This window comes from Ixodes scapularis, unplaced genomic scaffold (genome assembly GCF_016920785.2).
Source record: "Ixodes scapularis isolate PalLabHiFi unplaced genomic scaffold, ASM1692078v2 PGA_scaffold4__175_contigs__length_147842914, whole genome shotgun sequence".
Taxonomy (NCBI): Eukaryota; Metazoa; Arthropoda; class Arachnida; order Ixodida; family Ixodidae; genus Ixodes; species Ixodes scapularis.
The window spans coordinates 84,365,246-84,392,283 of record NW_024609879.1 but is presented as its reverse complement, the minus strand read 5'-3'; the positions used below and the strand labels follow the sequence as shown (position 1 = coordinate 84,392,283).

The following is a 27,038-nucleotide window of genomic DNA, read 5'->3' as shown; positions in this document are numbered from 1 at the left end:
TCTTAACATTATTCCTCTTGGTGGTGTGACATATTTTTTCCCAAATGGAGGCCATCGTGGGTTTTGGATATCCCGCGTTGTGAAGTCAAGAAATTTGGGTAGCTAAACTTTGTTGGACTTGAGTTGAGCATGATTTCTTTAGGCTTGCTGTGAGAGCTTGGATGGCCACAGCTTCCTTTACATTCTTTGAATGTTTTGATTCATAAGGAAAAAATGCCTTCACCCATCGTGCTTGATATTTCCAACATACATGTCCTGGATAGTATTAAGATGAGATCTCAGGAGGGAAGGGCTAGAGAGTCACGGTTTATAGAGACGTGTCCTCGACTGTTCATTTTTCTTCTACTTCGAAACTTTCCTCTTTTCCTGCCTCAGTCTCGGGCTAAGAACAAAATGGTTAACATCCACCAGCTCGCCTGCGCAATCACTACACTACAATATACATGTCCTGTTTGGAATGCCAAAGCTAAATCCAGAAACGGAATGGAATTACCCACAGCAGTCTCATAGGTGAAGGTTAGATCCATGCAGCTTTGTTGGAACTGTGTCATGGCGGTGTTGAGGCATTTGTCTTCTTTTTCGTTAATTTCTGTGGTGTACAACATAAGAAAATCGTCCACATATCTTATTATTTACCCGCTATGCGTGTATCTCATAGGAACTCCTGGATGGCTCGTCCACACATGGCCAGAAGAATATCACATAAAAGTGGAGCCACTTGTGAGCCAGTACACACTCCATTCTTTTGCACGTACTGGTGTTCTTGATGAGCTACTACAGTCACTGACAGGTAGAATTGTAGGATTTCCAAGAAATTGCCTAAGCTCATCCCTGCATTATTTTGGAAAGTGAAAAGGCCTCTTCGTTGGTGGTTTGAATGACTTTTTAAAATTGTTTATTTATTTATTGGTGGAAATGGCCGGCCGCCTGTGAAGGGGCCATGGCAAAAGCAATGAAAAGATAACTGGAAGCAAGAAAAACAAACAACAAAACATCGCATAAGAGCAGAATTATGTACAACAAAGCAGACCCTAAGTAAACATGGGTAGATCTGTACACATACAAAGGCAGAGCTACCCCGCATATGCACAAAAAAAAAAAAAAAAATTGACCAAGAAACATTAGTTGTAAAATACAGGGGTACACAATTTATCCCAGCCAATCTAAGAACTTGCGTCATCAGTGACGAGTGACTGGAGGCCGTCTGAGAATGCAACAGGGCAGTCTTCGTTTACCAGCTGTGACGGAAGCTTGTTCCATTCAGTAACAGTGCGTGGAAAACAGCTATACATATAAACATCACTGTGACAGAAAAATAAATTAAACATTCCACATGGTGAATGATGTTGATTGGGGCGAAGCTCTGGAGATGCTTGTCTGCTTAGACGGTGAGCCGCAGCATGCCGAGCCTTTCGTTCGTTTTCATCCATGTCAAGAAGAGAATGTGCGGTATGGAACGTGGTTATATACGCATTTGACCGCAGTGCTCGTCTATAAACGTTGAGCCAATGCATGCAAAGTTTAACACGATTATATACTCATTTGACTGCAGCACCCTCTCCTGTATAGACGTTGAACGGCTACATGCAACGTTTCATCCATGACATCCCCAGCTCTTGAGTTACTACCACATCTCAGAGCCCCCTACTCGTCCCGCAGTCGTGGCCGAGTGGTTAAGGCGATGGACCAGAAATCCATTGGGGTCTCCCCACACAGGTTCGAATCCTGTCGACTGTGCAAACATTTTTTTTTTTTCATCATTTTTTTTTTTCCCTACACGAGCATGTGAGCTCACGAGCACAAGCACCAGCAAGATCGATGTGAGCACGGACGCCGGACGGACAAAGCTAGACCCTAAGGAGCTTTGCCCCTAAAACTCGTCCATCGTTTTGTCGTGCTTATTTCTAGTTAGTCAGTTAGTGTTGACTATAACATACTCGCTTGACGACACACCGTTTGGGCTGTTGATAAGGTTGTGAAAAAACTTTAGTCTGTTAATTTTCCTTCGAGCAGCTAGCCATGGCAAGCCGGATAGCCGATAGAGTTCAGTAATGGATGATCGGCAACCGTTCCCTTTGTAGATAAATCGCAGTGCTTTCTTTTGTATGTTTTCTAGTGCATTGATACAGACTTGCGACCTTGGATCCCACACTGCGTCTGCATACTTCAAAATGGGACGGATTAAACATTTGTAAGCCGCCAGTTTAGTTGTAGAGGTGCAGTGGCGTAAGTCTACGAAGAGACCATAACTTCCTTGAATCCCTCGTGACTAAATTGCTAATATGTGCATTCCAGCTGAGGTTTGAGGTAACTGTTACCCCGAGGTATTTGTATTCTGTGACTTTTTGGAAGGGTAGATCGTCAATTGTGTAAATAAAGGAAAGTAGCTGTTTCTTGTTAGTGACTGTCATGTGGGCGCTCTTGGAAGCATTCAGCACCATTTGCCAATGCTCACACCATGATGATATTTGTGATAGGCAACTGTTAAGGTTAACTTGGTCAGCACGACACACAATGTCTGTAAACAAAACGCAATCATCCGCGAAAAATCAACACTACAGATGGATGATTTATTTCAAGATTGTTTATAAAAATCAAGAACACAAGAGGCCCAATCACTGACCCCTGCAGAACGCCGGAAACAACGCGTTTCTTTTGCGACTCACGTCCGTTGGTGCTTATGAATTGTGACTTGTAGGAGGCTTGTGTGTGGAATAGAATAGTACATGTCTTGTACATCTATAGAGAACCCGGAGGCTATGAGGGGCCCCTGTTCTTGAACAAAGGATATCACATGTTCCGAGTTTTGTATACGGAAAGGTTCATCAATTTGTACATTGAAAAGTTGTTGGATCAAAAACTTTGACACGCAGGCCTGCCAAGTGGTTCGTTCCGAGACAATGGCCCGAAAAGGAACTCTTTCTTTATGAGTCTTGGCTGAAAAATCACTGATAGTAAGTCGTTTTTTGCCGCTTTGATCTTGGTCATGAGACCGGCCTGTTGAGTTTCACCGAGCAATCTGACGATGGCTTGTTTTGCTGCCTTGGTACGGTGATTGTCGACTGGAGCAAAATTCTTGGTTATAGCCTGGTAAGCTTTTTCTTTATATAGAATAGAATACAATACAATAGAATAGTTTTATTTCTAATACATACATTTTCAATAAGTACAATGATGAGCCGGTGTAAGCCTCAAGGGCTTGTGTACCTGGCTCGGCACAACAGGGGCTAGAGACCTCGGCCCAGTCAAACGCAATACTCTTCAGGATACCCTTCGATAAAGAATTAGCTCTATCTCGCCAAAATAAAGAACACCCTGCAATGAGAATGATACCGTATCGAATGCAACTAACGTAAAATACCGGGCAAGTGCTCACTCAAAATATAGAGATAATCACAAAAAAAATGAGGGATGGGCGCTTGTCCAATCATCAGTTTTACATATAAATGTACTGTGCATATTTTCTTTTCTCCGGCGCGCCCTTCTCCATTTCGCCCTGTTATCCAGGCGAGGTGGCAGCAATCTCAAAGGAGTGGCAGGGCGTGCGATTGCATTGACAACTTTTTTTATGGCAATGCAATCAAAGGTACAGGAGCATATGCACTTGAAATTGATTACAGATGTGCTCACAGACTCCTCTCCTCAGAAATGCCAGTGTACGGCGGTTGGAGGTACCAATGAGAGGACGCTGGCGGCAATTTCTTTCCCAAGCTCCTATGCCGGTTGCCGGCAATATATCCACTCCCTTTTTCTTGTGGTAGTCCAACAAAGGTATTTCTGTAACGCTGTGTTTAGAGCGCCATACTGGTGGTTCTTCTGCCAAGTCTAACAGCGTTGCTTAACAATGCTCCATTCGCACATTTAAGAAGGATGCAAAGCCTGCCATGCCTAAACTGAACTTGCTCCGTTGACTCGAAATTTGTCGACTTTCCAAGTGGCTAAAGTTACAGAAGTGTGTTGCGAAGCACAATTAAAGGGAAGCTGAAGAGGTTCTTGAAAAAAAGGAGCTAGAGGTGAAATCTAAAGAATTCTTATCCCATGGACCTGAATATCACATTCATTTTCCTCGGAAATGTAACTAAACGCGTGAAAGCACGAAAAACATCCGACCTGTCATTATGTCGTGCTAGGTTCTTTCGGCCGTCAAGCTCGTGTTACTCGTGTGGGCAGCGCGTCCAATTTCAATCTTGCCAGGCATACTCCCTTGTGCTGACACCAGTCTTGACGTCTTTTTCTAACGTGTATGAAAATGTCAAGAGTGCGCTTGCATGGCTTTGATAGGCGCTGAAGATGTGCGACAGTGGAGATTCTGAAAAACTCCTAATATGATGTAGCGCTCCGGGAAGGAGGGGCTTCAGTGGTACTTCGAAAATGATTTTCAGCAGCCTCCGTGTACCAAATTGCAAAATAATTTCAATATTCGTGATCCGGGAGGGAAAATGAAGACGACTTAAAGGGGCACTAAAGTCGATTCTGAGATCATCCTTTTGTGGTGGCAACCTAATCTAGACGCTCTAAGCATCCCAACAAACCCGAAATCACAATCGTGCATAGCTAATTTCCTCAGTAAAACCGTATTCAAGGATCGTGACACGCCCTTTTTGGAAAAAATTTCCTTCCGAGTGAGCGGGTCGACAAAGGGTGGCGATCATATTATAGTAGCATAAAAGGCAATGCTTCTTTGATGTGCATAATATATAAATGTGAAACCAATTTGTGTTATACTTTATGCTGAAAAAATTAGTTTGTTAAATGGTTCACTCACTGCTGTCATTACGTAGTTCACCAGTTCTTCTGTTTTTCATTTGCTTTCAGGTCCTGAGAAAGGATTGACCCTGCTTTTGATCAAACAAGTTCTTGTGGAAATGCTGGGACAAACAGTTTGTCCTATTGACCCACTGTCACCACTGATAAGAAACATAATAAGCTGCAAAACCTGAAGCTGTACTTAGTGTGACCTTATCATTTTCAGATTGCTGTCTGGCATGTTTGTTTTTACGTTTTGCACCCCTTTGATTTGAAGTGTGAACTCTCTTGGAATGAGTTTGAAGGTACGCAAAGCAGCATTTTGGACCATTTGGGTATATAGCAGTAGAAACTGTCATTGACTTGTTCATTTCAGTAAGCTGTAGAGTGCAGCCGGTCTGCATTTTTATCAGTGTACTGCAAAAGTTGCCAGAATCTTTTTGTTTGCAATCTCTGAATGAAACAGCCCACTTGAAAACACTGTTTACTCATCATCTCTATGGAAGATTCTATAAAGCATTCAGAAACCACCAAGCACGGCTGGTACACTTTGTCTTGCTCAAGGTTTATAATCTACTTTGCGCATTCTTTTAATTGATTTATCTATTTCAATCAAGTTTTACTTTGTGTTTGCATATTCGCCTCGAGATCGAACCGTGCCGCCACCATGCGGCCAAAATTGGAAACGCGCGAAAGCGGGGATACCGCCGTGCGTCGTCTGCTACGGACGCACGCTCAGAAGCATGGATCTCGACGACGCAAGCCCGTTTCAGGCTGAGCTTGACATTCCTTATTGAATGTTTTATGTTTTTGTTGCCGTTTCTTCTTACTAAAGGTTGTGTTGTATCGTTCGCCATGCGTAGAAATTCAGCAAAGCGATTATTATTAAGTCGGAGGCTTCCATAATCTTAGTGTGTTGTTTTTTATACAATCGCTGGTCCCACGTATTTTTGTTATCTCGCACAAACCGCGGCTTTCATAAAGCATTGAATGTTTAGTGGGTCTGTGGTTTTATTAGAAAATTAACCCGACTGATGGCTATCCTTCAATAGACTAATCAATCAATAAATCCGTATGTTGATTTTTCCCCGGTCATATTGCATGAAAGACGTTAAAACTACACATTTTTTACTGGTTTTACTATGTCATAAATGGCATATTGCATTCCCATTATAAACTTCACGTTGTGAGTCCTACATAAATATGAACACGGGAAGCCTTTTAAAATGAAGTATTTTTAAGTTATTATTTAAACAGTATAATCACCCTCGGAGAAATGATAAATGGTAAACCACGCTGAAGTGGTTTACCGTGCAAGCCGGTGCCACAAAAGAAGTAAAGACGTCAAAAATATTAAAGCAGGCATCTGTTACTCCTTGTTGACTTTCTCCAGCACAAGACTCCAATTAACCGGCAAAAAAATTTCAATTAAAGCATTACTTGAATAATCTGAAAGTTAATCGATGAATGCCCAGTCCCGATATACGTTAGGTGAGGGCGGAGGGTAATCGGAAAGTCTCGTGAAGGTGGCTAGCCCTCATCGGTAAAAGAGTATCACTGCGGCCGATGCTGCCTGTGTCGTAGTGCGCGTCGTTTGTTTGGGTTGCAAGGTCTACCATGTTTGAATATACTAGATTATTTGGCCAGAAATTTATAGCATTAGCCTCTTGACATCCGCGGCCCTCACTAAGACAATTGAAGCGGGTGAACCCACACTACCGAGAAAAGCATTTAATAACAGGAACATTGCTGCGTTGCTCGGTTACACTCGTTTATTACAGTCACGGAAGATATATTAGAACAGTTTGTTTCACTTGTTTCAGTTGTCCTGCCGACCGTGAAGTTTGCAGATTTTAACAAGAAGAGACACTCTCTCCTCATCGCAACGCAGTAGATTTGTTCAGACTCCAAGAATGTTACTTACACTATGGCACAGTAAAAGGGCAGAGGAACTCAATAGCATGTTAATTTCCTATACAGCGCTAACTTATCTTCATTCTAAATATTTATATTGCTGCAAAAGCTAGACGTTAAAAAAAGCATAGAAACTGCGATTTCACAGCCCACAGTACCAGTATTATGTTATCTGGGTTGGATTTATTTTAATTCCTTCGTTGATGAACCGATACATTCATTTTAAAAGAAACAAATATTTAACATAAATATTCCAGTTCAACAGGCATCAGTCGTGGTGATTCATGCTTTCCAACGTCTGCCTAGAGCAGACGACGCACCCACAGAAGCGATTATATACATTTGGGCCGCACGCTGGCACCACGATTCAATCTTCACTGAAGCACCGAACAGTACTGCATCCTTTTCCGCTAGAATCGTTTTTCTACCGATAGTATGCGATAAAATAAACGCAAGAATAAACGCCGTCTCGCGCGCGACCGTGGAGAGCCTATGGGGCGGCCGTTCTCCTATCCCCGCTTTGATGATGATGATAGCGCGACCGTAGCGCCACCTCTAGGTCAATCTCGAGGCCAATAGGCTGTAGTGCATTACATTTTACGGTACAAGGTGTTTTAAGAAACGGGGGCCAAATTACTAGTGTGAAAACGACGCATAGCACAGAAGCCCGTGTTGAATCAGTGTGAACCCAAGTCCCGTCCGGTCGCTGACGTGAGGGCTGTGCCCCTCATTCGCCTTTTTTTAGATGATGCCGTCAGTTCAGCACTAGGACCCTGTTATTTCTCTTTTATCTAACTAGTTGGGCGTGGTGCTGCTTTACCATCCTAATTTAACACAAACTAACGAACTTCGTGACTATTTGATGCATCAACCTCTTCTTCAAAGCTCCAGAAGTTGTACTCTGCACAAAACTAGTTGAATTCTGCATTCGTGTTGATGAAAGGTGGTTATGCACAGAATCCTGCATAGATAGTGGTTGCACTGTTCCCATTTGCCCCGTGCTTTCAACCCTCAAGTGTACATTGTCTGCAAGCTGAACACAGCCTACAATCTGCAATCCCTTTCATTCTTACACCCAGGGCTTGAACAATGTTTTCATGGTACCTAGGGGAATCTAAATGATATATAAAATTCAAAAGGACCATGAAGTAGTGTCCTCACCTTTACAAAGTACTCTGTATAATGTCACGGTGGTGGTGATCATAATACACTACCATAAAGGGCAACGCTTCTTTACAGTGTATAATATATAAATATCAAACCAATTTATAAATGCATGCAAACTGCCCTTAAACTGATTTTATTCTTTTTGAAGTGTCTCGATGGGGTACATGGAGTTTCATTTCATGTTTTTTTTTTCTACTGAGGTTTCCCAAGAGTAAAATGTGTAATCTTGGCTTGCACATCCAGAAATTGTGTATCCCCTCCATTCGGCAGGTCTTATACTTTGTTGTTGTGGAAGTTTTTTTTATTTGTGAGTGTTCATTCTAACCAAAGCTGTGTGAATGTGATTTGTCATTGCAGGTAAGTAGGTTATGCAAGGTTTAGTCAATCTGTCAGTTTAGCATTGTGGCAACTAAAGATTCAACCATTTTGTGCAATTCAGATATCTTTGCTTGTTTGTTTATTCTTAGTGCCGTATATTATAAATATGACATTGAAGCTTATAATCATTCTGTGTAAGACATCCTAATTCTTGTAGGGCCATGTCATAATTATGGTATACTTTACGCTGAAAGAATGAGAAAATGTAGTTTGTTAAATGGTTCACTCACAGCTGTTACTACATAGTTGACCAGTTATTATATTCTTCATTTGCTTTCAGGTCCTGAGAAAGGATTGGCCTTGTTTTGGATCAAACAAGTCCTTGTGGAACTGCTGTGACAAACAGTTTGTCATATTGACCCACCGTCACCACTGATAAGAAACTTTATGAATTACAAAATCTTAAGTTGTACTTAGCGTGAACTTGTCATTTTCAGATTGCTAGCTGGCATATTTGTTTTTACATTCCACACCCCTTTGATTTGAAGTGTGAAATCCCTTGGGAATGAGTTTAAAGGTACACAAAGCTGCATGTTGGCCCCATTCAGGTATATAGCAGTGGCAACTGTTGCTGCTTTATTTTCTTCAGTGAGCTGTAGAGTGCAGCAGGTCTGCATTTTTTATTAGTGTACTGAAAAAGTTGCCATAATCTTTTTTTTTTGTTTTCATTATCCGAATGAAGCAGCTACTTGAAAACATTGTTTACTCGTCATCTCTATGGAATCTTTTATAAAGCATTCAGAAACTGCCAAGTGCAGTTGGTGTACTTTGTCTTGCTTAAGGCATTTTTAACTGATTGATCTAGTTCAATCAAGTTTTACTTTGTTTTGACATCTGTGCATGACATTTTAAGCTAGAGGGTGTTTTAGGAGACGCGCGCCAAATCGCTAGTGTGAAAACGACGCATCGCACAGAAGCCCGTGTTGAATCGGTGCAAACCCAAGTCTTGTCCAGTTGCTGACGCAAGGGCCGTGCCCCATTGTTGGCCTTCTTTAGATGATGCCGTCAGGTCAGCGCTAGGGCTTGGTTATCTCTCCTATCTAACTAGTTGGGCATGGCGCTGTGGAAACCATGGGAGAAAGAAAGAGGAAAGCTGCCTCTGTGCGAGTTTTGAGCGACGGACTAACCTCCGAGGGAGAGAAAAACGACGGGGTTTGCAAAATAGGGTTCGGGTAAGAGTTCCTCCTTCCTTTCCTCTCTAACTTCTCGAGTTCTGCTCTCGCCCGTCTACTTTTGGCACAGCTGCGCGCCGCATCTAGTGGGATACAGCGTAGGTGGTGTTGAATTGAGCCAGTATGCGCAGGTGCCAGCATCAATGCTATCACGAGAGCAAAGATCTGCTCTTGCTGTCACTTTGCGATGCAAGCTCTTATCCTAAGGTGAAAGATTCTAATGTGCAAATTACATTGTTGGCAAGAACAAACTTAACTATATGGGTGCATTTAAAGACACTAACAAAATGATCATCAAAATCCCGCAATATTTTTGAGAAGCAATTGGGTACAGGAGTTGCAGTTTCATAACCTAATTGCTGGTTACTGAGGTGCTGTCGGGCAACGTTAGGGTTGGCGTCTTGTACCTGTAAATTGGACTGGGAACCCGCTATAGATTGTCCTTGTCAGACAACATTGACCATCTGCTTAAATCTTGAAACAAGCAAAGTGCATCCACGTCACTCACCGGAAAAACCGATGCAAGGCTTGGACGAACATGAACACATGAGAGAAGTGCCATCACTCACTGCTAATGAAATGCATCCCACCCATTCAATAATGTGTGGCCGCACCATCGATGTCGACTCTGTTAAGCTTTCTCTGCCACTGTGCCTTTTCTTCATTGACAGCTGCTCTGCTATGGTCGTGCTGACATAGCTACCGACAGGATGCGGTAGAAGTTGTTAGTGTAGCTGGCACTGAACTCGTTTTTGCTTTGCAGGCGATAACTCCAGCCAAGTGCAAGCTGTATTACTAAAGCACTTGTAGGCATACGCTGGAAATGCGGGTTGTCTAAACCGCCAGCACAGTGGTCACAGTTGTATGACACCATTCCACGGCGTCGGTGGAACCTATTTGCACTCCTGAGTGAAGTTTTCTGCACAGATGTTTAATTTTGATGGATTTTTATATTACCTGTTCTACAAGTGTGGTTAATCTGCCTATTGTTTGTGAGACAAACAAACAGCAAAATTCCACCAGTGTTTGCAGATGTCTCCTTCTGTTGACTACCCAGCTCCCTTCCGAGATGGATACAGGCTCTGCAGCGGCAATCGGAGAACTCTGCAAACGTCCTGTGAAGCACACTAGGCAATTCCCCCTTTTAGTATATGAGAGAGCACAATCTCGCGTTAGATGTCTGGTTCACAATCTCTCAACAGCCCTGAGTTCCTCCATGTCTTATTCTACAACCTGGCTTTCTGCTTTCTTGTGCCTCTATGGTTCTGACCTCTGTATGTGATTTTGAACTGACTGACAGAATGGCACATGTTTCTCACCAAACTGTTGAACAACGTTATTGTGCTGTTTTCCTAAACAGTGCCAGAGAGGATTCCGCCTGCTCCAATAGACAGAAGTGAACACTCCGAGGACCGTGGAGGTTTGCCACCTTCCCATCGTCATCCAGAAAGACAGTCGACCTCCACCGTCGCAATCAAAAAAGGTAAGCTCCTATGTTTTTTTTTTACTACCATTTTGAGTTAATGAGAAGACCTTATGATTGCAGCAGCACTGCTCAAGGGGCATTTGTTAGTGTCAGTAGTATGTGATGTTGCTCTTCCTTGGGAAAGTGCAACTAGTGGTCAATGAACCAAAAAAGAAAATATATGTTTGTGCCAACATTGAATGAGTGAATTACTTCCTGCTTGTTTCAAACATGTGTTGAGCCGAAGTGCAAATCTCTTTTGTGTTCCCTCCGACAGAGCAAGATGAAGAGTCTGCCGTTTCAACCTCCGAGGCCTTGAGCTGTGGAGACACGGGGGACCTGCCCTCTACCCATGGGCACCAGAATATGGGCCAAGCAACCACCATTGGGATGGAAACAGGCAAGCTCACCTTCAAATGGAGTCCCCAGCTGCTCTGCAGGCTGCATGACCGCTTGTGGATGGCTAGACATCCAAGCGGAGTGTGGTGCGCTTGAGTATGACTGTTAGTGGGAATAAATACTGACATTTTTCGAGGTAAAACAGACTTTTTATAAATGGAAGAATATAAATGCAGAAATTGTAATAGTTTCTAACAGCTGCTATTTCTTCAAGCTTCAGTCTGCACATACTTTATGTATAGTATCACTTTTTGCACATAAAGGAAAGGGGCAGTGCCCAAACAGTGTCTTGTTCATGTGCATAAAGATGCATGCGGCTAAACTCTGACGTGATGCACATTTTCAAACAAGAGGTAAAGAGCTCCTCTGTGTGGCTCATTGCTGCCAGAGAGTATACTGCAGTATTTATCCAATCACGATTTAGTAAGTGACCGTCACATATTTGTGTTTTGACTGAATTGCTACAATGCATCTCAGGAGATGCAGTGCATTTGTGACTTCGACTGTCGCAACACTGGCAAGGCTACGGTGAGGCTGGCATGGCTGTGATTTCTCCACTTGATGCCGTCAACGCATTACGGCCTTGCTGGAGTGCCTAGAGTTCAGTGTTTTCAACTGCTCAATCAAAGTCACATGGTGCATGGGCCACATTTACAATGAACGCCATATTTGTGTGCACTGTTTACTGCGCATGCTCAGAATGAGCTCACATTTATGGGCTGCTAACTTCTGAAATCTTGATGATGTGAACCACATCGCAAAAGAAATGTGTAAGCTCACCGTCTGCTTACGCTTAGCAGCCACATACGCAGCTATGGCCTCGAGTGAATACTCCCTTGGGGGCTGCGAGAAGCTGATGAAAGTGTTGATCGTAAGTAAGGGTCTCCGTCCCCCCCCCCCCCCCCCCCCCCCCCTTTCTAACCGCTTTTCTCCTTGCTACGCGACACATGCTCACTTGTGACCAATCTGCACAGGAGGCAACTGCCATTAAATCCCAAATGCTCTCCTTGATTTATGTTGATCCCTGTCTTAAATTTGGGATCTTTAAACTTCGCCGTTTGAGATAACTGAGACCACAGTGGGAGAAAAAAAGGGTGTCTGAATGGCGTTGCCTCGTCACGAAGCAAGTGCGTCGAAGATTTGCAACATTTCTGACGAACATCATGAGATACGGCACAGCATGACAGGAGCTCGAGAAACCGTCCTTATTCGTGCACACATTTTCTAGGCCACGAGGCACATGCTCGCACCTGCGCGCCAAGCTCTGACCCGGCAGTGCCCAGCTGGGGGATGATGCAAAGTCTGAGGGATATTTCATCCTCCTTTCCGGCCTTGTTCCGACGCCTCTTTTTCTACCTTGCCCGAGATTTTTTTGGGCGACGTGAGGTGAAGAAGTGACTCACGTGCGTCTCAAAACTACACTGACCTCCTCTCACTCTCACCCCCTCTCTCTGTCTTCCTTTCTATTCCCCAGCCATATGACTTTAATTCTCAGATGCAGGAGAGAAAATAAATCGGGTTCAACCAAGTTCGACAGGCAGAGCGCGCGCGTTTAGCTGGGTGCCATTTAATCGGACAGTTCATGTAATGGCATCCTCAGAAGTTTTGGGAACGTCTACCCGGTGCAATCTGGTAATCGTTTGATTCATTCTAAATAATTGTTTCATGTCTTTTTGAAAACAAAGTTGGTGTTGTCACGGCATTGAATATGGTTAACATTTAAACATAAAGATAGGTGCTAAAGTTTTGTTTCTTTACCACTTTAATGCATACACATGCGTATGGGGTAGTGCAGTAAGCACTAATCTGGCTTTATTGTTGCCACTCCACACTGAGCAAACGAAGGATGGGACAGCGTGCACAATCTTTTTCTGCGTGCTGCACGACTGACATGCCGTATGCGTAAAAATCGGTGCTTTGCGAAGTCCAGATAGTACAACCAGGTATGAATAGAGCACACATATTTCTGGTACCCCTCAATTTCATCATAGCTAGGGTTTGACTTTATATTTTGTTCTCTCTCACTGTCTAATCGTGCACTGTGCACACACGTATCACTCTTTGTCCCTGGATTTTGAGGTTCATGTGGCGTTCTCTCCAACAGAGCCGAGCGACGTAACGCTCACTCCAGTGGGTGGAAGTCTCTGCTCCAAGGACCGCAGCAGCGCATGTCTACATCTGCTGAATCAGGAGGGACACTGGAACACCATTGGTACCATGACGGAAGGCAAGCTCAAACGCGACCGGTGCACCCCTCTGACTCCCTTTGATCCTCTCTGACTTACGCAGAAGTTCTACTTATACCAGCTGCAAGGCTCACGTCACCTCGCGCGATCGCGTGCAATTGTTACCTTGTACTGTACTTGGGGGAAAGTGCAAGGGTAGCAAAATTTCAGGGTTGTGGACGCATCATTTAAAAAAAAAAAAAATAGGTTACTCTAGTCTTCCGTCAATTTAAGTTTCAGCCACAACGCCGATGTAGGTCGCGGTCACCCTTGGTTCGGTTGTCCTTAGCTGCAAGAGCTCTAAAAACCCGTAAGATCTAAAAAAATATATTATTTAATCGCAATCGAGAGGAAACAGGATATCGTTGAACAGCCCTAATGTGTGTAAGACTGGACTTTAAAATTTTATCTCGACCAAAAACAAGTGAAGTAGTGGAGCTCCGTGAAAGCTTATCAGCTTGACTGTGTTTTTTGTCTTATTTCTACCTACTTGAGTGGTTAAATAATAGAAACTTAATTTCAAAAGCCTGTTCCTCCGTCTCTGACGGAGTCATGTCCGAGTCATTCAAACACTTTGGAATTTCTCTTGCCTTTGACTGACTCAGCTATGGCAAGCTCCACAAGTGGCTTGCATTGGTGGTCCCTACTTGTGCGCTAGATTTCGTGACTGTGTGTGATCAATATTTTGTTTGACACCCACTTTTTATTCTATAGTTTTGTCAATGAATTTATAAACAGTGAGTAAACTAATTTTTCTGTTTCTTTAGAAGTCTTCATGTTCTTAGTCTTGCTACAACAATTATTTTTTTATTGCACACAAAAAGATTGATTGGCCGTTAATATCACTCAAAAAGCACTCAATTATAGCAGGGTTGTCTCAGGGTATTATGATACTTTTGCCTTCTTTGTGCTGATAGAGTCGCCAGCTTGAGAGAGTGCAGCAATGGCAGGGGACAAACTTTAGCTTAGATAAACATAAATTATAAAACATTGATCAGGAATAAATCTGTATATTCCACCTATTTTTGATGACACGGACAGTGGATGTGTTGTGCTGCTTGTTCAACAGGGCAAGTTGAGTTGACTGCTCCTCAACTCGCTGAAGGCTCATGCTCTGGAGAACCTGGTTGCAAGTCCCCACTGCAAGCACACGTGGGCGAGCATGGGGAGCACATCTCCATGCGTATCAGCCAAGGCAAGCTCTGCTGGCATTTCAGTTGCTTTTTTGGCAGTTAGGGGTTTGGGGATATGGGATTGGGGATTGAACCTGGGGATCCTGCGTTCAATCTCCACCCGTGGCCGTTTCGATCTGGATGAATATCGTACCGGCATGCAGTCGTGCATCACTACTGTGTGGCGCGCGTTGAAGACCCCAAGGCTAGCAGTGGTACTGCACTAGCGAAATTTCTCATCTACAGTCTAAACCATTGTCGCCATAACTCAAAGGCAGACAGACATCACACTGTGTACAGTATAGCTCACTTATAATGTAACCACTCACAGTGCAGGACCGGATATAAACGCGGCTATTTTCAACTACCGGTCCGCCTCTCATACAACTCCATGCAATTACATAACGCTTAAAATGCAGACGCGCGAAGGGAAATACCGGTTATAGTGCGGTTTCTGGAACAGCCCGCCAACCGACTGGCACAGCAAGCACGCTTCCCTGTGCGACACCAGATAACGGCGCAAGCGGCACTCGCAGGGGCAAGGATGACAAAAACGTTGAGTGGAAGAAGCGAGGAGAAGGAAAGAGATAGGGGAGAAACGAATGACGGCGCAGCGAGTTACAACGCAGCGAGGTGCGACACACGCACGCACGTGCTCAACTCTGATAGCCCCAACGAGCCACCCAAGCCTTTCGCCCTTTCGATTTCATTCCCTCGCCCGAGGGACACAAAACCAACCTCCTTTCTTACACCACGGGCAAAACGAAGGCTGGGTAAGGTAGCTGCATAGTTTCTAGTTTCGCTTCTTGCAGGTTGCTGGCTTGCTCCACATCTCTTCGGACCGCATCAAGCATATTGTACAGAAATCTACTGCCCATCGCCAATCTGTCCTTGTCTCCTAAGCTCAAGATTTCCAAGAAACGACAGTCTCGAAACTAAACAGAGCATTGTCAAAGATGTCGAAAGCGGCATGAAAAAAGCCTCCGTCGCGGTCAAGTACAACGTCGCTGACATAACGGTTTCTACTGTCTGGAAGAACCGGGAGCAGGTACGGAAGCAGCAACAGCAAGATTCTGTGTCGCTTTCAAGAAAGGGGATTCGTACGTCGAAGTATGAGGACGTCGACAAAGCCTTGTTTAGGTGGTTTCGTGAAGTGCGAGCTAAGAACGTCCCAGTGAGTGGCCCAATGCTACAAGCGAAGGCTAGATCCTTTGGACATTTGTTTGAACACGAAGGCTTCAACCCCCTCAACGAGTGGATCCAGCGGTTTGAAAACCACCACGGGTTTAGCTGCAAACTTGTCTCGGGCAAAAGTGGGGATGTCACCGACGTCAGCATTCAGGTGTGGTTTCGCATTCACCTCGAGACGATACTTTCCGCGTACACGGTCAAGGACATCTATAATGCCGATGAAGCTGGTCTGTGCTACATGCTTCCCGATCGCACTCTCGCGATGAGGGGTGAACCCTGTTCTGGCCTCAAAGTCTCAAAGGAACATGTCACGGTTTTCTTTTGTGCAAACATAAGACGGCTCCGACAAGCAGCATCGGGAAATCAAAACGACCCCATTGCTTCAAGAAGCAAGAATGTCTGCCTGTGGTGTACATAGCAAATGGAAAGGCCTGGATGACCCCGGAGTTCTTTGGTAGTTGGCTGAAAAGTTTCGATGAGGCGATGGTCGCAGAAAAACGGCGCGTCGTTCTTACCCTAGACAACTGCAGCGCTCACAATGTGCAGCTGCAATTAAGAGCAGTCAGTTTGAAGTTCCTGCCGGCAAACACCACGGCTAAAAGCCTGTCTCTTGATCTGGGCGTCATTGCTACAGTCAAGGCACTCTACAAGAAGCGCATGTGCGAAAAAGTTGTCTTAAAATTGCAACGAGAGGAACCCATCAAGGTGAACTTGAGGGGCACCATCGACATGATCACCGTGTCGTGGTGGCAAATAAAAGCCACAACCATCCAGAAGTGTTTTCGCAACACAGGATTTGTGCGTGATGCCGGGAATTCAGAGGACGCCGAGCGGCGCAATGATGCGATTGACGAGGCGATCGTCGCGGACGACGTGTGGTCGGACCTTGTGGAAAAAACACTTTGTTCCTGCAAACGACACATTTCAAAACTACCGTAATATCCCGAGTCATCGCCCACCCCCCTACCGCCTGAAATTCATAAAAAAGTGGGGTGGGCCATGTCTCGGTGGGTGAGCACAAACAATTGAAAAAAAGCGGAAAAAAACGCCTATTTTTCTCTGCGTATCTAGCGCTGATGCACAAGAGATACATCAAACTCAAAACTCGATTTAGTTTCATTGTTTTATAGAAAAAAATGCTCAATAAAGAATATTTTACTATAGCGAAGTCCGTTGCTTGCATACGCGCTAGAAACACCGCCGATCTGCATATAGCGCGAACGTTTGTTCCGCGAAAGAATGTCACCACTATGTTCCCCTAGTTAGTAAAAAAAAAAAAAGAAAGAAAAGTCTACAAGAAAATGGAAAAACCAACCAGGCTCAACGAGCGAGCGAGCGAGCGAGCGAGCAGACCAAAGAAGCGACCAAGAGCAATGCTGGGAAAGCGGGAAAGCCGGCGGTCGTGTTGGCAAATACTTTGGCGTCGGGCCAAGTCGGGCGCCTTGTCAATTACAAGCTCTTGCGCAACTTTCTTGTTTGGTGCGTACATACGTGCGTCGGTGCACGGCGGGCTATCAATGCACGGTTGGGACGCTCTGCAAACGTCTACGTTCCAGCAAAGCTTTATTTACGCGTTGGCTTTGCCTAAAATATTGCACAACCGCGGTCGCGACGGGCGGGAAGAAGGAGCGGGTTCGCGGTGACCTTACTTCGGCGGAGACAGACTGACCTAACAGTCCGCGGTTACATTAACAAACTCTTATTTTGTTATCTCCATCGTTTTCTTTTCGCACGGATACACAACCACTTCGGGGTCGCTCACGGAGGAAATGCGTAAACAAAAAGAAGTGTCTTTCCCTCCTTCGTTTTACTTTGTCACGGACGTCCTCCAACTGTAAGGTCCGCGGCCGCGTCATTCGGGTGGCATGAGTGTTCACGGATTGCTGAGTCCGCGCTGGGGTATTTGAAGGGGTGGGCGATGACTCGGTGTTTTTTCGGAAATCGATATTGGCCCAAAAAATGGGGTGGGCGATGGCTCGGGGATGGGCGATGACTCGGGATATTACGGTATGTAGATGAGGATGACGATGACTTCGTTATTTGTGAGGGAGCAACCACCGATGAAGCTATTAGTATTGCAGCGGTGCGAGGTTCTGGGGCGAGTCCACTCGAAGATGAGTTGGACGACGACAAAGAGAGTACGCCGGAAGTTTCAAGTAAAGACGCACGAAGAATGCTCTACGTGACAGCAGCGAGCTTCAGGATGTCAGTGTGAGTTACGACGGCACCTGGCACAAGTGAGGTCACTTTTCCCACTTTGGACTCGGAGCGGTGTTTGAACTAGACTCAGGTATCGTGCTTGATGTTTCGGTCCAGAGCAATTACTGCCACACGTGTAGCTTGGGACCGAAAGAAGGGGAGGATACCTATCGAAAGTGGATGGAGTGCCACGAGGAGGTATGCCAAAAGAATTTTAATGGCTCTGCAAGTGTCATGGAAGTGGAGGCAGCCGGATTCTTGTTCAGCCGGTCAGAAGAGCTGCACAGGATGTAGTATACAATTGTGCTCAGCGATGGAGACAGCAAGTCGTTCCTGCACGTCCCGAAGCTGAACCTGTACAACAAGGAGATTGTCAAGGAAGATTGCGTGAACCACGTTGCCAAATGTTTTGTTGCTGGCATTAAATAAGTCAAGAAGGCGAAGAGGGGCCTGGAGGCAAGGGCAAGATCACAAAGGTGGTTACCAAAAAGTTGACTGCATACTACGGTACTGCTTTGAAAGACAATGCTCCTAATGTGAAGAAGATGCAGACGGCAGTGTTTGTAAGTCTGCTCCATTCATACTCCACAGACGCTGAACCTTGACACTTCGGCTGCCCACGTGGTGAAGACTCCTGGTGTCATTACAACAGGCACCTGGCCTTGCTCGATGCTGGCAAGCCATCAGTAGCTCGAGCCCACTGCCCAGCATTTAGCAGGGAGATTGCTGAGGAGCTAGTAGCTCTCTACAACAGACTGGCCGACGCAGACCTCCTTACCCACTGTTCAAGGATGCTTACGCAAAATGACAACGAATCCTTCAATGCGTTGGTGTGGAAAAGGTTCCCGAAGACGGAGTTTGCCTCTTTGAAGACAATGAAAACTGCAGCTGCCCTGGCTGTTCTCGAATTTAATGCTAGCCTTCAGGGTAGTGAGAGTGTGCTCGAAAAGCTCGGTGTAGCCTGTGGCACACACACCATATCAAGCACGTTGAGGAGGCCACGAAACGGGTATGTGCAGGGTCACTTGAGAGTGCAAAAGCGGTCAAGAAAGCAAGACAACTGCAAGCTGTTGCTGCTGAGCAAAAGAAAATTGAAGATGATGGGCCCATGTATGCCCCTGGGGGCTTTTCTTGAGTAGCTGTGCCTCTGAAAATAAAAAAACCAGCACTCTTTACATTTCAAGCTCATTTTTTTCAGTTTTTGTTTTTCCATCAGACCTTCGTGTTAGGAAAACTATCGTTTTCCGATTACACAAGAGAGAATTATTCTTAGGTGGTTTTCTGGGATAGAATTTTGTGAAGAACATGCCTGGACAGTTAGTTTCTCTACTTTAACATTCTTTTATGCTAAAAAAACTACATTTGTAAAAAAAGTGCAGACATGAAAAAAAAAATGTTAATCTTCTTGCAGAGTTATACTTACGAAAAACAATGCAAAAAACAAAATAACTAGCTGGGTATGTACTATGGGTATTCCTATGACTATAGACGCTTTGCAGCAGCTGTGCATGGGCGTCGCCATAACCGACCTTCAGTTTTTGTTTTCTCTTATTCCATTCGCTTCACTTCGTCATTAACAAAGCAGGCCAGGTCATTGCCCTTTTAGATTCTACCGTGTCCTTCCCCCCATCACTGGTCTTTCTGCAGACTCGTCAACGCCCGTCTTTGATGGCTCGGTATCTCGGTAAAACAAGAGAAGGTCACATCTGGCGGATGTAATTTGGCGCATGTGTAAAGCATCTATATTACGCATAAAAATCACAAATTGTTATTTTTAAACAATAGTTTTCCTAAGCGAACACACACTGATTTCCATATTGTAACATTTGTAACAAGTTTCAGAATCAACATGGGACAATGAAATTTGGCAGGGATGATCTTGCCACTCATATAAACTTCCACTGCAAATTTGATTAAAATCAACCAAGCGGAGGAACAGAGGGTGTATGTCCTCGCTTTGAGACACAACAGAATTTAAAGCAAGAACTTGGAAGCGAAGATATTTGGGGTTGTGTTGGTTAGGCTTTCGTAATTCATACCTTCCATGCGTTAAGCATGTCTTGTGCACATTTTCTTATACAGAAGAAGACGAAGCGCACTCCCCTTTGTCCTGTGACGGCTCCGATCATGGAGATTCTGACGGCCCGTCTACTTCGCATGAGCCTGTGAAAAAAGCCCAGGGGGTCACCACTGTTGTGGAGCAAGGCAAGTTCTTGCAGACATGCTCTGCAAGTTATGAAGCTGGCATTGATCTATTGCTACAAAAAAGCAGAAGTTTCATGTTGCTCCTGCATTAAGCTCGGGTCTTTAGTTGAATAATGGCAATAATAATAATAATGATGTTTAGATCCTGACATCTGCAATTTTTATGTGCTAAGAGCCTTTTTTTTTTAATCTGTCCTGCTTTAGAAAAAATTGGAACTTAGAAATCGTGTTTGCCCTACTGTTTGACAATACTCTATCCTATGCCATAGTAAAGAAAAGTATGCCTACATGTTTTACAAAGAATAGAGTGCAAAACAACATTCTCAGGATTTTAACCTACCGTAATATCTCGAGTCATCGCCCACTCTACTTTTTGGGCCAATATCGATTTCCAAAAAAACACCGAGTCATCGCCCACCCCTTCAAATACCCCAACGCTGACTCCGCGATCCGCGAACATTCATCTTACTCGAATGACGCGGCCGCAGACCTTACAGTTGGAGGGCGTCCGTGACAAAGCAAAAGGAAGGAGAGAAAAACACTTCACTTTGTTTACGCATTTCCACTGCAAGCGACCTCGAAATCGTAGTGTATCCGTGCGAAAAGAAAACGAAGGAGATAGCAGAATAAAAGTTTGTATTGCTTACAAAAAGATTGTCCCGAGAAAAAAAAAAAAAGTCAGAAAGATAACACAAGCAGTAACCCATTCAGGAATCGCAAGTTAAGCGAACGCCCCATATCCTGGAATGTAACTGCAGAGTGTAAGATCAAAGTCTGTCTTCGCCGAAGTAAGGTCGCCGCGAACCCGCTTCTTCTCCCGGCACGACGTGACGGTGACGGCGGTTTTGCAATGTTTAAGACAAAGCCAACGGGTAAATAAAGCTTTGCTGGAAGGACGCACACAAACGTTTGTAGAGTGTCCCATTTCGAGCTCGGTGTTCATGGTGCCGTCCACGCCATGCAGCAACGCCGCCTTAACCCGCCTTGATAGCACGCCGTGCACAAACGCACGCATGTAAGCACCAAACAAGAAAGTTGCGCAAGAGCTTGTGAGTGAGAAGCTGCCCGACTTGGCCCAATGCCAAAGTATTTGCCAACGCAATTGCCCGCTTTCCCAGCATCACTCTTCGTCGCTTCTTTGGTGCGCTCGCTCGCTCGCTCAATGCACCTGGTTGGTTTTATATTTTCTTGCAAACTTTATTTTTAATTAACAAGGAAATTATAGCGGTGTAACGTGTTTTCACAGAACAAACGTTTGTGCTGTATGCCGATCGGTGGTGTTCGTGGCGCGTATGCAAGCAACGGATTTCGCGATAGTAAAACGTCCTTTCATGAGTATTTTTTGTATAAAACAAGACTAATTTGAATTTTGAGTTTAATGTATCTCTTCTGCAGCCGTGCTAGGTATGCCAAAAAAAATGGGTGTTTTGTTTTGATTTTTTAAACTTTCTGTGCTCATCCACCAAGACGTGGCCCACGCCACTTTTTTTTACGAATTTCAGGTGGGAGTGGGGTGGCCGAGGCCTCAGGATATTACGGTATTCGTAAAAAAAGTTATAAGTGGGGTTCCGTGTTTTCACATAAATCCTAAGTAATCGAAAACCCATTCTGCAGTAAAATTTTCATCAATTTGGATTTATCCGGAAAACTTTACAATCGCAACGGTAAAAAAAAAAAAAAAAAAGGCAGTAGTATTTAATTAGTTTGGTCCGAGCACAAGCTCAATGGTCCTGAGAAGAAGCCACTCCAGTTTCCTTACAAGTCTAGGACTATTGACAAAAGGGCATGTACCATTTATCTCTTCAAGATTTCTTATGTTCTCTCAAGTGTTGCCTTATAATGATTTATTACCAGCTTGGGGGACATTACATTACCTAAAAAAAAATGTTTCTGCAAAAAACATCGGTTCTGAGAAATGTCCTGTATACATCTGCCATAGTGCTAGTTTGTGTATTGGAGGGTTTGGCGTTTGGACTGGTTAGAGGTTGCCCCTTTGTGTTGGTGGTGGCTGATTGTGGGCTATATAGGGAGGTGAACTAAATAAACCTGGTAGCCGAGTTTGAGACGTCGTCCTTTTGTGTTTATTCGACTTGCATGTTCATTTCTGCCCCAGTCTCAGGTTTATTCAACATGGTTAACTACTTTTAAGTTCGACCACAAATATATAAATTAATTTGCTTAAACATTGTCTTGTCGTTCTTCTCATAGCTTGCACAGAAACATGTTTTGCGAAGTTTGGCACATTGAGCATTTAGGGGGAAGAGGTAACTTTAGTTGTAAATGTGCACAAAATTGCCTGAGTTTTGACTTCCATGTTCAATGTTTGACGCGCTCGCTCCTGAACTTCTTGCACGATGTTGTGTGTTGTAGCCCCTTTTAGCGATGACAACACATATAAGACGTAGTAAAAAAGTAGACATTCACGGAAAGCGATCGTTGGTGACAGCAGGAGACAAAGTAAATGTAGATTGGCGCGGCATGGGGATTTACCGAGCAGTGGTAGTAAACATTTCATGTAAGTTGTTCTGGTGGCTAAGTTTGCACGATCTTTTGCAAATACTATATTTTTGTTTAATTTCAGATAATGAACATGACGTATCCCAAAAAGCGAACAACCTGATGGCAACTAAAAACAAGGCCACGGTAAGACAAAGTTGCGGCCGCTGGTTTCTTAAAAGAAAAAAAACGCAATCAACAGCGTCTGATAGTGTTGTGTAATGCTGTGCTGCCGAATATATTGGTTGATTTATGAATATAAAAACGACAGCTTAAGTAAATGAATTATTCATTTGGCATTACGTTACTGACCACGGCTCCTCCAGTTGGGTCTCTAGTTGACGGGTTCGAATTATGGCCGAGGTGCCCGCACTATGACGAAGGCCCATTGCTTAAAGGCACCGTGAAACTCGGATTTGGGTTGCACGCAAAAAATTTCCAGGTGGTCTCATTTAATCCCTAGCTGTCCACTTGGGGTGCCAGATGCACTTTGTTGGTTGGGCAGGTAAACTTCCAAATTTATTTTTTTGTTTGACCACGGCAGACCCTGACCTGACATTTCTTAGTTATCTTTTTAAATATTCATCTTAGCTGGCACATTAACAATTGCAAACGTGAGATTTATAGCAGGTCGTCAATCTAGGCCATGTCATTTCTATATACCAGGAAATTAAAGTCATCTTTGCTCTATCTGCCACTTGCACAACACAGTTGTTACTTCAATATTTGAACGCAAAATGATTGATTTCATTTTATCGCTTCTGAGCATATTTCACCGTCCACAACCCCTGCCTTGAACTGTGTTCTATTACATTTCAGGCGAATCGAAAGAGGACTCCCTCTCCCGACGTAATGCAGGCCCAAGGTCTCTTGAAAGAGATAATGGACGAAGGCAGTACTGATTCCCTTAAGTCGGAAATTCTGCTTTTAAGGAAAGAAAACAAACGACTGAGGAAGGAGTTGAGGAAACGGAGAAGTATGTGAATTGTTCATGAATTTTTATTCAACTTTTGGTAGACCTTGATGCTTGCAAGACTGCCATAGTATTTCTGAGGAGCCTGCTCCATAGTGCCAGCTGTTTCCTTATAATAATATACTAATAGTGATAATACTCATTTTTTCCATGTTGCACTAAAGAGGTTTCTGAGATTGTCTATTCATGGTCATAAATCATTCTATGTGATCTAAGCATACTAAAAATTCAGAAATCACAGCCACGCACAGCGTATATTTGTATTAAAAATGTGTCCAAAAGTGTGCAACACTCCCCTTTTCTACGATATATCGCAGAACACGGGAGGGTGCAGTGAAAGCATCTGAACAAAACCGAGCGACGAAGGACAGATTGATCCGAGTGGGAACTGAAGTCAACGCGCATGCGGATTGAATTGCGTGCACGCTGCTTCTCCAATTTTCTCTTTTACGCTGCGTAATCTCTCATCCTAAGAGATAGAAATACTACAAAACGTAATCGCATTCCACGTGCGATAAGAATTCGGACACAGGACCCACGGCATTGAGAAAGAAAACATCCTCCACAAGTGTCGACGCGATCGCTCCAAGGAGCAGACGAGCGGGCACATTACTCTCGCGGAAGGGAACGCGAGGAGAAAGCATAGTCCACGTCTATTTCTATCGTCACGGGCTCAATAAGCGGTTTCGTCGTCTGAAACTTTGAATACATACTGACTGGCACCTGCCATATTATGTAACAGCAAAAAGAAGCGCGTTCAAAAACCTCTTTAGTGCCCCTTTAGAACCTTCTTTGTTGTGCACTGAAATTTCTTAAATGAGAACGATAGTTAAAATTCAGTGTAATGTATTCATCTTTCTGACATTATTCTAATGTGACAGTGTCATCATTTAATGCAGCTGTGCATTAAGTAAGTGGAAAGCACTGCCATAATTAAAGGATGTGTTTGTACACAGCAGGACACAGTTAGCGTGAACATGACATCGGCGCTTTTTCGCATTTTGCTCAAATGTGGTGTTGACGAGTGTAACATTCAACTGCTTAGGCCGATGACCTAAATGGGCACTTGCCACAATAGAAGTAATTTCCATGACAACTTCTAAAATCTAAGAGAAAAAGAGCAAAAACCAGTGATTTCTTGTTCGCACTGACAGTGTTTGCCACGTGTCCTTTTCTGCAGCTTCCACAGAACACCAATTATTGCAATTTATGAGGAAGCCCAGGGAGTGACAATGTACTTATAATGTTAGAGCCCAAAATGGGATCTGCACTGAGAATCTGAGCCTGTGAACATCATGCTCACCTTTCAATGCAAATTGTGTAAACTTAAAAAAAAAGAAAAGAAAAAAAGGGCGCTTTGCGGGAGCGATGCCAACTGTATGATGTTCGCAAGGGTCTTGCGAAAGTGCACAAGCTTTTTTTATTGCACCGAATTATTTAAGTAAGGCTAATTAGCTAACTTTTGAAATATTTGTTTAAGGATCGAGGTGTGAACTGGAAACTTGTAGAGTGCATTGAGAAACACTTAATGTACTTTCTACATGATATGCTTCTTTATTTCAGCCTTCAAAAAAGGCCCACAAAATACTACATGACAATGCGCTCCCTCTGTCACATTCTTTGAAGGCCAGAACAAAATAAGCATGCCAAGCATATCAAGCTGTAAACACCTTAAATGGGTGTTTCTCAATGTTGCTCTACAACTTTCCAATTCACACTTCAGCCCTTGAACAAATATTTAAAAAGTTAGCTAATTAGTCTTAATTAATTAAATAACTAGGTGCACTAAAAAAATCCAGGCACTTTCGCAAGACACTTGCTGACAACATAGTTGGTTTCACTTCCGCAGAGCACTCCATTTTTTTTTTTTTTTTTTTAAGTTTGGTGCAAGTTATTTGGCGCACCCTGTATATCTGTCTACTCATCCACTGGGCTCCTTTTGCTTCGAGTGATTGGCCTCTGCTGGCAATAAAGGTAGGCATAGAAACATGGGTACCATACTTGGGTAGTAATTTATTACAGTCATGAAATTACTGTAATCTAATTACTTCATTTAAAATTTGTAACTGAATTCACTACAGTGACAAAAGTAATTGTAATTGAAGTCTAATTACTTTCAGCATCAGTAATCGCAAAATTTGGAATGAATATTACAACTACTGTTTTCATGATTTTGTCCCACTTTAACTCGGCTCTATGGAGTCGCCGACAGGACAAACAGCACTGGGTATCTGCCTGTTTGTCCAATTCCCTCCCCGCAAACAGTAGCCAACCAGGACAATTAACCTAGGATAACCTCAGTGTATTTCCTTTTCCGACCCTTTCTTTCTCTCTTCTATCAGCTTGCGGGGCATAAAAAGCGCAAAGACTGCCTGGGCATTGATTATGTAAGCGCAGCTCAACTGTCGAAGCACATAAGGGGCACTCAGAACATGCCCACATAAAGAACGGAAGCAAGACGTCCTCTTTAGGATCGACTGACAAGCTAATCGACCATACGGTGTCGAGCAACCTGCTGCAAAAGATCTCAGAAAGGGGTCCCCAGCAGTGCAGCTGCTTCATGTTTCTATTTTAATTAGGCCAGTAAACCAACGTTTTCACACACACACTCCTGATCTTTGTGAAATTAAGGGAAGGGAAAGCAAACTTGCCAATTAGTTAATCGCTCAATTTTAGGCAGGATCTGACGTTATACGGATACACCATATTATCAGAATGGAGGGCAAAGGGAAAATCAAAATATGCTCCGGATAATATAATATTGAAATGGTGAGTTTGATTCTTCTAGTCATAGGAAGAAAAAGAAAGAGGTTTCTCTAGGTCTGTATGTTCATTTATCTAAGTATAATAGTAATACTGTATTGAAAAGTTTAAACACTAGGGTATATCTGGATCTGCACTAAAACTATGAATCATATTTATAATAGAATTATCAACAGAATTGTGACAGGAATCCCCCAAGGGAGCCTGTTTGGGCCATGTTGTTTGTAATATTCATAAATGATATAGGATGCTTAAAGGTGTTTCTGAGATTGTCTGTCATTGGTGATAACTCATTTTTCAAGCTCTAAGCATCCTAAAAATAAAAAATTACGCTCATGCGACGCTTCTTTCTCTGCTAAAAAATGTGTTCTACGATTGGGACATGTCCCTTCTCTAGCAGAGCTTCTCGCTCAGGAAAGGCGGGGCATAATCCGGCCGAGGCGGCAGCGGCATCACGACACTGCTCTTCAGCCAACCGTAAGCTGCCGCTCCCACGGCAGATGATGCCGCAGTTATTCGCTATTGGAACGGTGGCTCACAGTTGGCTGACGAGCAGTGTCATCACGCCGCCGC

The 27,038-nt window shown here is 43.8% G+C and overlaps 1 protein-coding gene across 6 annotated transcripts in view; it reads left to right on the top strand.

Moving 5' to 3' along the window:
- The first annotated feature begins 451 nt into the window (after positions 1-451).
- Positions 452-27,038, top strand: part of LOC8039680 — a 42,896-nt gene continuing 16,309 nt past the window's right edge. For 3 of the 6 annotated variants that reach the window (XM_042293763.1, XM_042293761.1, XM_042293758.1), the window contains exons 1-8: positions 452-5,051; positions 8,486-10,860; positions 11,120-11,242; positions 13,346-13,468; positions 14,536-14,661; positions 20,111-20,233; positions 22,815-22,876; positions 23,549-23,705. In XM_042293763.1, coding sequence (XP_042149697.1) covers positions 11,209-11,242; positions 13,346-13,468; positions 14,536-14,661; positions 20,111-20,233; positions 22,815-22,876; positions 23,549-23,705 — 625 coding nt within the window. In that variant the 5' untranslated portion in view covers positions 452-5,051; positions 8,486-10,860; positions 11,120-11,208. Of the gene's footprint in view, positions 5,052-8,485; positions 10,861-11,119; positions 11,243-13,345; positions 13,469-14,535; positions 14,662-20,110; positions 20,234-22,814; positions 22,877-23,548; positions 23,706-27,038 lie in introns of those variants that run through there. The other 3 variants (XM_042293762.1, XM_042293760.1, XM_042293759.1) reach the window with 3 other exon arrangements.